The 14,913-nt window shown below is 40.1% G+C and overlaps 1 protein-coding gene across 5 annotated transcripts; it reads right to left on the reverse strand.

Annotated features, from left to right (window-relative positions):
* Positions 1-10,986: 10,986 nt before the first annotated feature.
* On the reverse strand, positions 10,987-14,108 carry LOC141832451 (dehydration-responsive element-binding protein 2C-like). Of its 5 annotated transcripts, none has more exons than XM_074719956.1 (4): positions 14,004-14,087; positions 12,607-12,648; positions 12,457-12,532; positions 10,987-12,074 (listed from the first exon to the last, which is right to left on the reverse strand). In XM_074719956.1, the coding sequence occupies exon 4, from the start codon at positions 11,921-11,923 to the stop codon at positions 11,192-11,194; it is 732 nt and encodes a 243-aa protein (XP_074576057.1). In that variant the 5' UTR covers positions 11,924-12,074; positions 12,457-12,532; positions 12,607-12,648; positions 14,004-14,087; the 3' UTR covers positions 10,987-11,191. The 5 variants fall into 5 exon arrangements, with proteins under 5 accessions (XP_074576057.1, XP_074576058.1, XP_074576056.1 ...); XM_074719957.1 differs by having other exon boundaries at positions 12,457-12,536; XM_074719955.1 differs by having other exon boundaries at positions 12,457-12,648; positions 14,004-14,088.
* Between the last annotated feature and the right edge of the window lie 805 nt (positions 14,109-14,913).

Here is a 14,913-nt window from a genome sequence, read left to right on the forward strand (position 1 = left end):
AAACCTGAAGCAATGGCTGAGTATCACTTTTGAATTTCGGAAGATAGAAGAAATGCTAAGGGAATTGGGTCAAAGATGCAAAGGAAAGCGACGCAAAGCCAAAAGCTGCCACCTTGCTTTATCTTGCTTGGTTTATGTTATTTGGGAGGCTAGGAATAGGAAGAAATTTGAGGGAAAAGTTCCTAGCCTTGAGCACATGTTTCGGAAGATCCAATTGCACGTCCATAGATTCATTGATTAGAGGAATACATAGGTGCAATTGGGGGAGGTTGTTGGCAAACACAATCTGTCCAGTTTTTGTAGTAGATAGTTCGGCCAGGTTTTTGAGCTTTTCAAGGTGCTGAGATTTTGGGTAGTGATTCGGAATTGAAGGAGGAGCTGAGGTATGATTTCTGGTAGTCTAATTGTCACTTGCCAGCTTGCCAAATGAAGAAAAGGCCTGTTGTATTCCAGACTGCACAATCTGTCCAGATTTTTTCGGACTGGTTTGGGAGTTGTATGGGGGACATTCTGGGGTCTGCGCCTAATGTAAGTCAGCATGATTATGGGAATATTGACTGGGAATGAAAAGATGTAGCAAAAAGAGGTCAGGAACAAGGGAAATCAGGATATAGCCCAGGAGGAGTGTGGGGTAGCAGGGTTAACAAGTGGTCTGTGAGAATCTGTGAGTGTGAGCTCGGGGTTGTTCATGTGGGAGTTTAGAGTGATCTGAGATGTGTGTATGTAACCTTGCTTTTGATGTATACTTATAAAGGGGAATGGATCCACCTAAATGATCCATCTAGTCCATAGCAAATGGCTCACGGTAAAGACGTTGCAAATCCGTCCTTGGCTGGGGTTTTGCCAAAAAGCCCACAAGGGTGAATAGGTCCACCATAGGCCTATCTAGTCCGCAGCAAACGGCTCGCGGTAAAGACTTGATAAATCCGTTTATAGCTGGTCACTTGCTAAAAGTGATGACATTTTAGGATGCTGCCCTTCTTTGGGAGGAGTATAATCCCATCGAAAGGTGGAGGACTCCAGGAGCTGCTGATGGACTGATGACTGGATGGACCGCAGATGAGGGGGCCGAGAGGCAGATTACTTTCATCTAGATACTTGGGAGATGCACCTGAGGAGGAGCCTGACTGCTACTGCGTTTTTCGCCTGTGCCTGTGGATGTGGTGGTTGATGAGATTTGTTTTGTGACTGATGTGATGTGTTTTGAGTGTTTTGTTTTTGGTTTTCAGTTTTGTCATATTTCTGTAGTATCTTGGTGTTATTGTTGGTGTTATGGTAGCCCTATGTGTAGGGGCTTTTGTGTGTGAGCGATATGATATGTATTCATGCCTCAGATACCTCCTGTGTACAGGGGAGGTGCTGTCCGCATTTAGATTGAGAGAGGTAGTCTATGCCTGAGTGACATGTATTTCTGGATATCACGGGGAGGGTTCCTACCCCCCGACTCTTTATATATTTACCTTTTCAGTGAAGAAACCAGGCATTCGAACCCATGCTAAGTAGTGTAATCGATCAGATGATTGATTACACACCTTGGTAATCGATCAGCTGATCGATTACCATGTTTTTCCTCACCGCGAGTGGTAATCGATCAAGGGATCGATTACCATGCTGGTAAACGATCACCTGATCGATTACCAAGCGGAGAATCGACTGGTAATCGATCGGGTGATCGATTACTAGTGTTAATAAGGAAAAGTTACGTGAGTTAATCGATTCGTTGATCGATTAAGGCTCGCGGGTTCGAATTGGAAACTTCCGAAATCTTGCCGTTTTCTCCGAATTGATTGATTGCAATCATGCCATGTTTGTGAATCAATCATACCATGTTTATGGCTCGAATTATACCATATTAGTGGGATGACTAGGCTATAAAAGAAGGGGTTGCCAAGGGGTGGAGGAGACGACGAAAAGCTTCTCTTGGTAGCCGAATCCTTTCGGCAGCCATCACCCAGCCCTCTTCTTCTTCTTTTCTTCTCTTCGGGAGGAAAGTTTGATAGCCATCGGAGGGAGAATTCTGGTGGAGAAAATTCTCGAAAGATCGTTGCCCACACAACGTTCGAGAAGAGGAGAGGAATACGGCAGAAGATCAAGAGGTCTTCGGGTACAAACTTCGTCCTTCCGAAACGTCGGAAGAAAGGTATAATTTAATGTTTCCGCAATTAGTTAAATTATTCTTGGATCCTGTAAACCAAACACAAGAGCCCAACGATCGGGCAACTTGAGATCGTTTCGGAAAAATTTTTGTTCTGCAAGAATTTATCGGAACGGTTTTTCAAGACTTTCCCATCACTTACATTTCCTGCACGGAGGCAGAGAGAGTCGAGCTGGCGATATCACTTACGTGATCAAGCTGTCACATGGTGGGGAACTCAGTAGACTATACTTCGGAGAGCGAGTTTCATCGTGGACAACTTTTTGAGAGGCAGTACTTTCAGAGGCATTCTGTCAGACACAGCGAGAAAAGTTTATGAATCTGAAGCAAGGGGACCGATCAGTTCCTCGTTATCATGCAGAGTTTCAGACTTTGCGGAGTTCTGCCCTTATATGGTAACTCAGGACAAAGATCGACTGTTCCACTTTTGCCAGGTTTAGCTCCATATATCCGCCTGAAGATGTCTAGTTGATCTATCAGTACCTCCGAGAGGCATTGGATCAGGCTCTGATCATTGAGACTACCCAGCAGCAGATTACACATGTGAGAGATGCAGAAAAATCAAAGGGTCGGAGTTCATAGAACTTTGGTTAGAAGAGGCAGGCTCAGGAATTAGAGTCTTGGGACTCTTCGAGACGGCGGAAGGAAATATGATTATCTTCAGGATCTTCGAGTGGGTCCCAGTGGAGCCAAAGGGGTCAAGGAGTACAAATGTAATCGGTGTGGATCGCGTAGCTACTATCTGATGCCCGATTGTCCTTTGGATCATCCTATCTCAGCTCAATACACACTAAGTGTACTAGTATAATTCTATAGTCAAGACAGACTAAGACCAAATTACACTACAACCACTCCGATGGTTTGTCCAATCCATCTTGGTTGTGAACACTGTTTATAATCTATAAGGGACTGATAGCATGGTCTTCTGTGTGTGACTCCGCATACCATGTTAATCTATAGTATAGATTAAATGGACACTGTAAAATATTGACCGAACCAACCGATTCTAACATCTTCTACGTAGCACCACACACCATATTATCTACAATATAAATTAATTGGACAACTACATTAACATATATAAAGAATATAAAATACAAATATTTGACCAAAGTAATTCTCATTTTAAATTAGATATTCATACAAAAAGCTAGGCTTATAGTATACATCCCAACAGCAGAGAGCACAGGTAAAGTCCTAGTTGAGACTAGGCAAAGGACAAAGTCCTAGTTGGAGGCTAGGTAAGGACAAGTCCTGATCTGGAGGATCAAGTGGAAGTCTTGGCAGATCAAAAGCACCAAGTGCAATCCCATGCAGTGTTGGAAGACCAAGAAGCATGGCCAAAGTCCAATCGAATACAGTCAGGAGGACCAGAGAATTGGTGAAGACTAGACCGTATAGAGGACCGAGTCACAGCAGCAAAATCCTGGGGGCCAAGGACAAAGCCGAGCAAAAAGTTCAACAAGTCTAGAGGACTTAGTTGGTAGTCAGGTAAACTCGACTAGAGGAGTGGGTCAGGACGCGTTCCTGAAGAGGAACATTAGGCGTCAGTCTAACCTAAGATTTCATTGGAAACCTAAAGTTAAGACCAAGAAACAGTTCTAAAAACTGATTCTCCATCGGTTTTTTATATATTTTTGGAGCTAACTTGTAATGTAGGTTGGAGAGGTGAAGTACTTAACTCTGGGCAAAGTTATCCAAAGTTTGGATGCTCAAGTCTAACGGAATGGGCATTCCAGTCGACCTGATCTTGGATAAGTGCAGCAGAAGTCAAAGTATATCAAAACCCTCCACATCAGCATGAGTCGATCGGAACGTTGATTCTAGTCGACCTAAGCTCGAATAAGCGCAGTGGAAGTTGAAGTCTATCGATACCCTCCACATCAGCTTCGAGTCGATCGGAATAGGGACTCCAGTCGACTGGAAGGCGAAGTTAGCCGTGGAGGAAGAGGATCCCGGTCTACATGGGGTCGACCTGAGATGGACTCCAGTCGACCTGAGTGGATTATATAAGCAACTTCAACCAGAGGCTTCGTACAATAATTCTTACACTTCCACTATCAAGTTTTGTCGAGCCAACGGTGTCCTGAGTGAGCAGAAGCAACCAATCAAGCCATTGTAACACCAGAATCGAGCCAGATTAAAGATCTACAAACCTCCGACAAATTGGGTGATGAGTTAAGTTTATTTGTATTATTCAATACGATAAAGGTTTATTTTATCGTAATCATTTGTACTTGTTACAACTTGTTTCCATAAGGAAACAAGTTCTCTTAGTGGATTGCCCATTCGAAAACGATCACAGATTGTGGGCCTTGGAGTAGCAGCCTTCGTTTGTAAACCAAGTAAAAAAATTTATCTCTTATTTTACTTTACTTAGTCTTCCGCTATACTCTATTTTACGCAATTGAACGCTCGAAGTTTTGAAAATTGAGAAAAATGCTTAAGCACTATTCACTCCCCCTCCCCCTCTAGCGCTTAACTCGATCCTATAGAAACTAGTTTTTAAAATTTAAGTTTAGAAAGTTGAAAGGTTAAACTTGAATCAAACTCATGGTTATATCTCATATCTATGACTTATAAGATCAAGACATCTAGTTGACCTACATGCTAATCTCAATGTTTTAACATCATCCCTGAATATTAATTCTTGACTAGGAATGATTAAAAGTAGTGTTCTCTTTATCATCTCACTAATGATTCAAACAATCGATATGATATAGATTAAAACTAGCTACCCAAAGATATTATTATACTTAATTATTTGGCACAAATACAAAGTAAATATAATAACTAAAAATCATGCCTTTATTAATAATAGAATATGATAAAAAAAAGTTCCTAATCAATTATCACATAATTGGCTCTAAGTCTTCTACTAATAGGAGGATCTTGATGAACTTTGACTTCCGCTGCAATTATCCGAACCCGAGTCGCCTGGATTCACCTTCTAGGCGCTTGGACTGTCCGGCCAACTGGATTCTGGATAGAGTCGCCCAGTGTCAAAATTTTTGCCTCTCCAATCTACATTACAAGTTAGTCCAAATACCAAAGTAACAGAATTGGATTAACAATTTTTGAACTGTTAAGTGGTCTTAACTTCAGGATTCTAGTGAAATCCTGGGTTAGATCGACGCCTATTGTTCCGCTCCGAAAATGTGCTCTTATCAACTCCACTCGAGAGAATTTACCTGATTTGCCAACAAGTCCTGCAGGAATTCCCGCTTTATCATGGTCCTTGGCCCCCAAGATTTGCTGCTAGGCCACCAGTCCACCTAACCACCTAGACTTCCACCAAGCATCTGGTCCTCTTGACCTTTCTAGATTTTTGTCATGCTTCTAGGTCTTCCTGACCTGTCTAGACTTACACCTGGTGCATTTCATCTTGTTTCTCAATCCTCCTGACCATGTATTTGATTGGATCTTAAACTCAAACACTGAATGTCCACAATACGATTCATATTATGAGAGAATTTATGATTTGATCAAAACTCGTGAGCATCTCTACATGTGTAATTATAAATATATTGAAATTGTCCTAGTCGAGGAATTGATGAGCATGGACATCATCGATTATGTCGAGACTAGCAGTTTAAACTCCTTGGTTAGCCAAGCAGTCGATCTCAGTACTGGAGACATTGGATGTTGAGAGTTAAACGTGGATGCTGGTTAAAGGTAACCAGTTCATTGGAGTGATCTACCTTGAAACTTCATATAGTTTGATGCATATGTCAATGAAGATCTCAATGTAGCTTAAGTGTGAGTTTTCTTTGACTTGTGGTATTCAAATCACCTTGATCATGGAGGCTTACACTTTGACATCTTAAGCAAACATCTCCGAGAAGGTGTGGACCCGAGATGATTGGGTATAAGTCAAAGTATCTGAAGGTGTTTGAATAGCCCATAGAGAATTCACCACTCCTTGAAAAGGATCTCATTGTCCTGCTGTTGATACACTCGTGTAGAGTTGTCATTGGCCTACGATGAATTATTCATCGAGGATAGGTAATGTTGGAAAGGAAACATGGATGACAGCTTTTACAGAGAGTTGTCCAGTCACGGCCAATCAAACTCTGATCATATGATGATCGTTTGTTAATTTCACGGAAGCTTACGAAGCTTTTTGAAATTATTCCATCATCGTGATCGGAAAGAGTTTTCGATCATTTGTCCTAAATTGGCGGTTAAAGGTTAACCACTGAAGAAAACTACATCGGGAATATAATTTTCGGTGATAGTCAGAAAGCCTCGGAACGATCGCGACAAATGTTGTTACATTGTTTCTAGAATAAGGCTTCTCTCAAATCGATCATTGTCAATCATCAACTAGTACCAAAGATGATGACGTGACTCATGGCTTCTGAAGCCGTCCAGATGAGAGATTGGTGTGGATCACCAGTAGAGACGGGACTTCGACAAGGACCGCTTGATTAATACCATCCTGCTCAAACGTCATCAAGAAGGTACGCGCAGAATTATTTAGTTTTCTATAAATTTTAATTTTTTATCATGCCTTGTACATGTTATTTCCTGTTTTGCCATGAGTGTGTTGTGATAATAATTAGCTTAATTATTTATTTATTTCCGCTGTGCACGTTTGCGAAACAAGTAAACACTCGCATTGTACCGGGACGATCCCAACAGAATTTATCCAAGAATATCCTCCTCATTTCATTCCAACTAGTAATAGATCCTAGGGGAAGGTAGTAATACCAATCTTTAGCCATGTTTGTCAATGAAAATGGAAATGCTCTGAGCTTGATGTCCTCTTCTGATATGCTTTAAGGCTTCATTATTGAGCATACCACATGGAATTCCTGTAAATGTCTGTTTGGATCCTCACCAGCTAAGCCATGAAACTTCGGTAATAGATGAATTATTCCAGATCTAAGCTCAAAATCCACTTCAAGTTCAGGATACTGGATGCAAGAAGGTTGATAAGCAACATCTGGTACTGCCAATTCTCTGAGAGTTCTGTTGTTATTATTATTGTTGTTGAGTGCCATGTTACTCATTGAATTCGTCTGAGCTCCCTATAAGGTATGGAATGTTCTTTCAATCTCTAGATTATATTCAAATAATTGCTCCTTAGATGTTCTTGATGGGGGCTCGGTCACTATTGTTTCCCAAATCGCGATTATTATTCTCCCTTCTCCTTCCCCGATCGCAATCCGAGCTCTCGCCGTCTTCATCCATTGCGCACTGCTTCTCCACTCTTCATCCTGATCAGCATGAGCGACGCTGACAGTAGCTGTAATCAACGAGTGCTGACCATCCACACGACCTTCCACCGCGAGCGGTGCACTCTGGTGATAGGTCTTTCCTCCCTTGTCGTGTGTGCTCCGCCGTTGTGAGCGATTGTTCCAGTGACGGTGACCAACAATAGCTCAATCTTCTGCATCCATAGAAGTGTCGGAGGTAGCTGGTCCCTGTCGGCGATTGTAGCAAGGAAACCACCGGTCTCTGTCTGCAATTGTATAAGTTGTATGGTTGAATGCTTGGTTGAATGTATGAGGTGAATGTATAATGATTGTATAGGTTGTATGGTTGCAATCGATTTAATGAAATATATTTGATGTTGAACATGTAGTGATTTGGCTCGATTGTGATAATATGAAAATTGTAGTAACAAGTGACATGAGATTTTGTTGTCATGATTCAAGTGTAAATGGATTATGTGAATTTATTGAATGTTTATGCATAAGTTATTTTGTAGTGTAGGTTGTATGTTATAGTTATTGTATGATATATGTTGAGTTGTTGTATGTTGTATAAATGGATTTGTGTGTATGAGATACGTTGTATGTTGAATTGGGATTAATGAATGGAATTCATGTAATAAATTGTTATTATTGTAAATGGAACAAGTTATTTTGTAATTGTATGTTTGATGTGTATAATGTTGTTAAGAATGCTGTTGTTGAATTTGTTCATGTGTATGTTATATCAGTGAATGATTGTTGTGGTTGCCATGAATTGAATAATGAACATGTTCTTGCTTTTTTAAAGTTATTTTATTTTATGTGAAATATGATTAATATTGTAGCTAGGGAGTATGACTTGTTTTAGTTTGTAGAATTTAATTGTCAATAAATGGATCTTGTAGGTAGTTAGGAATGAATAAGCACGATCAACAAAGTAAAATCCCGTACCATGTGTCTAGGGTAAACTTTCGTCATTGAGTCCATGAAAGACAACCCGGACTTCTACTATATTACCTGAGTGAGAATTAGGAGTTTGGTTAATTATAAATTTTAAAAAAAAATTGAAGGGTATGAGTGATAAATAAATAAAATAAAATTTAACAACCCTTCTTCTTCTTACTATAGCCGCTATCGCCGGAGGAGAATAGAAGATATCCAGCCGACTTCTCCCAGGATCGCCGCTTGCCGTTGAACGCCGGTAGGATGATCTTTTTGATCACCCATCAGAGAACACCAAGCTATTTGGAGGGGCTTGTGATGATTCTTTCAGCTACCTTGGTTGTTCTTCATGTAGTGTAGCTGTTGGAGGTGGAACGCTGGTGAAATGTTCACTGTGTTCAGCTTTGTCGAAAGAGAAGACTTATCGTTATCCAGTCATCACCAAGTAACCCCGGTCGTCTGATGACCATCAACCATCTCTATGAAAACTTATGAATGTTGATGCAGTTATCTGGTGCTCCTTGCCCCAACATGGTCCTTGCTGATCCATCACTCATCTTAACGTCCTATCCACTGACCCACCTAGACTTCCTGCCTAGTACTTTGATATGCCAAAGCTTCCTACCCATTCCTTCTAACTAGGACTTCCTTGCCTAATCTTCCAGACGATGACTTTTTTGTGCTACCTATACATTCATTTAAGCTCTTTAGTACACACCACAGGCTTAACTTAAACCCTTTGCATTGATCAAAATATTGGTTCGATTATCTAGTTCTCTCTACACCAATAGTCCTAGCTAGTGGGACTGAGCAAGGAGGTCTTGGTCAGATAGACTAGACAAGAAGACTTGGCAGATCGAGGACATTGAATAGAAAGCCCTAGGGGTCGAGAACACCAAGTAGGAAGTCCTGGGGTCGAGAACACCATGCGAAAGTCTAGATAGGGTCAAGGATCAAAGTTTAGTAAAAGTTTCGAGGGTTAAGATCAGCTGAACAAAAGTCCAAATAATTAGGTGGATCAAGATTAGGCATCAGGTTAACTCTCTTGAGCGGAGTAGTGAGAACGCATTCTCGGAAAGAGAGCAGTAAGCGTCAATCAAACTTGAGATTTCACGAGAGATCGAAAGTTGAGACCGAACAGATGGAAAGTTGTCATTCATACTCGTTATATTATGTTTATACTGTCTCTATGATGTAGAAACTCAAATCAGAAATTGACCAAAATCGCTAATTCTAGGAGCCTAGATGGAGCTCCAAGTGCCTAGATGTGCTCTAGGAGCCTAGAAGGGTAGAGTCCTAGTGAGCAAGCTGAGTTGGCACACACTAAATGGTCAGTACACATCAACTTCCAAGTGCTCGGAAGGGATCCAAACACTCAGGAAGGGATCCAGTTCAATGCAGATAAAGCTTCGGCCAAATGTTGCCACATCAACGATTCAGGTGCCTAGAGGTGGCCCGGATGCCTAGAGATGGATAAGTCAGTGATGAAGTCAGATCAGATAGGCTTCGATGGGGGTGCTCGAGGCTGATCCAAGTGCCCGGATTACCCTATAAAAGTAGGGTTCGTCTTCATCGTCCAAGTATTCCTCTACGATTTCAAGTCTCGAGGACGACATACTCAAAGCTTCAACGACACAACATCGACGCAACACTGTTACGAACTCAAACGAGCCTAGCATTTGATAACGCATAGTTCGTTGTGCTTGTTATTGTGTATTTGTTTCTATTATGCACTTAATTTCTAAGGGTCAATAGGATTTTTACCGTACCCTACTATTGTAAAGAAACAAACCTTCTTCTCATTCAAGAAGAAGGTGAATAATGATTACCCAATATAAGTGGTCAAATTGACAACGGATCTTGGAGTAGTAGCCACGCGACTACAAACCAAGTAAACTAATTAATTTTCATTTCCACTGTAATGACTTTGAATTCGAACGATATTTAAACGCGTATGAAGAGTGCTATTCACCCCCTCTAACGCTTTCTCGATCCAACACAACTGTCTCTTGAAGATCATCGAAGACATAAACTGCACTGTTCGTTGGAGAATAAGATGCAATGGAGCTATATTTATTAGGTTTTCTCCTATCGCCTTTTCTACGTACAATAAGTTAAGATATAAAACTTCACTTGAGCAATGATTTTAACCTATACTATATTCCTCGTTTTCCTTGACAAGAAGCTGTATCATTCGTCAGAAAATATTCAGCACCAACTCAACGTTAGTTAATTTCTCTCCGTTTGACTTTTTCGCACAGTAGAAGATCACAATTCGTCGGAAAATAAATTACATTGTTCGTCGATCGTCACCTTTGATTTGGATAAAGATCGCTTTCTTTGAGAAGACAAACATAATTCGAAGTGATCTTTGCTTCAAACGATCATACGACCACACACATGATATTTGAAAAGGATAAAATAAAAAATGAATTTACGTGAAATCTCATGATTTGAACAATCTCAAAACCATCAACTTAATTTGTATAAATCACATAACAAACTAAGCCGTGTGAGAAATTGCCAAAACAAATAGAATTAACAAATGTAATAGAGGTACAATAAGATCTGTGTCCACTGCAGGGAGTCCCTAAATATTTATGCAACATGTTTAAATCACAAAATACAACAGTCCAGACCAAATACAGTAGCAACCTTGCCGAGACACTGCCGGCTACGCAACCTATCTAAACCAGAAAATAAAACTGTTATAATCAAAGGGATGCAACTTCAAGACAACTATGTGCATGACAGGTGACTAATCAAACAGAATACAACTTCCAACTTCTATGAGAACTATGTACAAGGCAGAAAATGAAGTTGTCCATCTCTCATCTCTTTTAAAAAGTAGAGTTCGAGTGGTTCTGGAAATAAATGGTTTGACAGGACATAATCAATTAGTTGGACTTGAAAGGATATCCACAGTGGAGATACCAAACTCAGCAGTTTTAGGCATTTCCATCACCACGCCTTGCTCCCAGTCGTCACCCAACAACGGCTTTGAAACAATGTTACTGTATTCCGTATCCAACTCAAGTTGGTCTCTGTCGGCCCACAAAGGACCAATTTCGATGGTATCATGTGTGTTATGGAAGTTCAATTGGTTGTCCTCTGACATAGACCATTGCCAGTTCACTGTGGCACCAAACTCATCCACGCTGTTGCTTTCAATTTCACTTGCTATCATCCTCAACGTTTCCTCCACAGAGAATTCATCCTCAGGCGCTGCAGGAGATAAAGGCGCGTCTTGCAAGAAACCAATGGTATCGTTGTGATGAGACTGGAGCTCCTCTTTGACTTTAGCTTTAGGATCTCTAATCTGATCCTCTTGAGAAATGGAGGCACCAATCACAGTGGAACAATTATGTGAAGCCGAAGAAGCAGACTCACATGGGTCTTCCCATGGCATAGCCTCCGGAAAGTTAAGGCGGGCCAAGTTACCATACATAGCTCTTGCAGCCTCATCATAAGCAAGGGCGGCTTCAATTGCAATTTCGAATGTTCCGAGCCAAAGGCGACTCCCCCGGTTAGGTTCTCGGATCTCAGCGACCCATTTGCCCCAGGTGCGTTGTCTAACACCACGGTACTGGCAGCTAGTATTTTCTGGTCCTCCTTTGCCTCTCATACAACCTTTCTTTGAACCTTTAGCAGGTGGTTTCTGAACTCGCTTCTCACTCTCCTTGAAGCAGTCAAGTTTTTTATTATGCTCTCTCCACCAGGAGATAGTTTCTGCTACAGAGTCGCTGCCATTCTTCCCCCTGCGTGCTCTTTTTTTTCTTCAGGAAAATCACAGAAATTAGAAACGGGTAAACAGCAAATTTTGCAAAAAGCCAATAACAGCATTAACAAGCGATATGATAAACAGAGGAAAGACCTCTCAAGACATTGATATAGACAACAAAAGAACAAGCAGAGGATAAAGAAAAGGTATAAGTGAGGTAACAGAAACACTCATTAGTCATCTTTACCTCACACCGAAACCCGAGAATTTATAAGAGCCATAGACCGTAAACAAAGAAAACATTTCTAGGCAACATCTAGAAGACGTCTCACATGGGCTCACTTGAGGTTACGCAGGAGTATTTTTCGCGAGCAAATCATGCAGGTTCACGTGCACACACACACACAAACAAAACAATTGCCAGAAATACAACTTACATGGAAGTCTGATTTTACTTAGAACTGGTCTGCATGTACTGGAATTAAGAACCAATCTTGATAACAAAGCTGTGTGCTATCTTTTCAAAAACAAGAGAAACGTGAAGTCAACATTAAAAACATCATAAAAGATTCCAATATCATACTTACATGAACCGCGGAATAAGACAATCAATCACCTGCACCTCAGATCTAGTCCAGCATAATATCACAAAACAACATGGAGTGTGAGTATAGAAGAAGGCTTAAAAACTAAATCAATGAATTCCAGAAACTCGTATTAAAATTGCATAACTCGTGGAAAACGATAAATACGAGCAAAATAAAAATTCGGGTTATAATCTATTCAGACCAAGAAATCAGGTTATTCACAAGTTAACCAAACCATGGCTAAATCAACATTTGTTAGGTTCTACAGTCTGGAGTTAGAAACATTCTATAATCGTGAAAAGATGTTGCCATTTTGGAAGGATAAACTGAAGGAATCATCAATTGTCACCACCATGTAGAACCATTTCGCACAATACAACTTTGCCAAACATAAAGTGCATGTGCATCCTTACTATTATGACTGGAAATCACTTTGGGGTTACATCGTTGTGGGTCAATGTTGTCAACTTGCATAGTTTCTAAGAGGAAAACAAAAGCTTCAAAGCATCAAATTATTCCTCGAGAGTGAGCAACAGAGAACTATAAGATCGATTGTGCCTACAGATTCGTTATGAAGCAACAACCATTAAATCAAAACGCAAAATTCCTCCGATACTTCTATGCACAAGAGGGAGATACTAGTCAAGAACCCAATTTCGGTAACATCAACCAAGTGAAGACCAATCATCATCATCTTGACAATCAAACGCGAACCTTTATCTTTGAATCTTTAACAAAGGAAAACACTCAGATCTATTCAATTAGCTCCCGCCAAAAGTATAAATGTCCTACTAGAACCAACCAAATCCAAGCGCTGCAAACACTAATTCACTTACGGAGGGGCAACTCTCCGAATCTAAATTGGTTCCACCTTAGGTTTCTCAGTTTAAATCATAAAAAGATGTTAAAGGGCACGAGAGAGGCAATTCAATCCAAACTGCAAAGAGACTAAAGTAAGTAGGTAGTTTCCCCACACCCCCAATCGCACACCACCACCATCACCCAAACCATGCTTTTCTTCTCATATGCCACGGAATTAGAGTGACACAGGAGATGTTTCCGTAGGTAACAGTTATCTTCCAACTTCGCCCTAGTTAATATGTTCAATCAGTAACCTCCCATTACCAAAGAATTTGAAAAAAAGGATAAATTTCAAACCGGCACATCTAAGGCGGAAAAAGAGACATAACCCATAAGCGTATAAAGTCAGTCCACCAATCGAAAAAGGAAGACTGAGAAACAGTGCCAAAACAACGACAATGAAGCCATGAACACAACAAACACGAAAAGCACAAATTTAAACGATGAAAACCAAATCGAGGCAGAAACAGTTGACTAAAGAGATTTTTCGAAAAGAATGGATCAAGGATCGGTTGGTGCAAGGAAATTAACCGTACCTATTCGTCTCCATCATCCTCGCCATCTGTTTCTTCTTCGGATTAGGTTTCTCCTCTGTCGTTCTGATCTCCAATTGATTCTAGGTCTGAAAGCTTCAATTTCTCTTCAGCAAGAAGGAATCTTCATTCTCCGTAGATCGAAATATTAATAGCAACGCGGCGGATGTCTTTCGGTGTCGCGTGTGAGATGACGTGTCGTGATTTGAGCGCCGTCCTCTGCATGTGTCGGGCGAAGCTTCCAGGAGCTGCGACGACCTGCTGATCGCAACACCAGCCGTGACGTAGACAGCTCCACACATAGTCATACACGTGTCCTTCAATACTCGTACAATATGGATTATATAAATTCTAGGGGCCCTCTCGAGTGTCCAAGTTCGACAAATAATTTAAATTTAAAATTTTATTGAATCACGTTACAAACTTTTGGTATTATCTAAATTATGTATCCGAGTTTAGAAATTTCAAAATAACGTATCCATTTTCTATTTTATTTCTCGTCCTGTGCTCATTGTAATAAAAAAAATATTTAAATCATTTTTATCTTTTTAGTAAAAGTATGATGTGCTCGTACCATAAATATAAGGCATTATCAAATAATATAAAATCTATATGTACAGTAAATTATCTAAATAAATCGAAATCAAAAAAATTATATATAAAAAATTATAAAAATAAATAAAAAATTAATTTTAAAAAGTAATTTTACGACTTCAATTTAATCGCGATGATCGTGTAGGATCAAACTTGACATTAGGGAAAGAGAGATAGATAGCATTACAAATTTTATAAGCTTTTATGAATAAAAAATAACTCTAAACAATATATACAAAGTGATATAGTGAAAAAAATAAATAATTAAAATAGATATATGACTAACTTGAGAATAATATTTTTTAAATTAAGCATGTAA

Source organism: Curcuma longa, chromosome 7, assembly GCF_044706935.1.
Source record: "Curcuma longa cultivar G26 ecotype Majalengka, Jawa Barat chromosome 7, ITB_CL_G26_1.1, whole genome shotgun sequence".
NCBI classification, from domain to species: Eukaryota; Viridiplantae; Streptophyta; class Magnoliopsida; order Zingiberales; family Zingiberaceae; genus Curcuma; species Curcuma longa.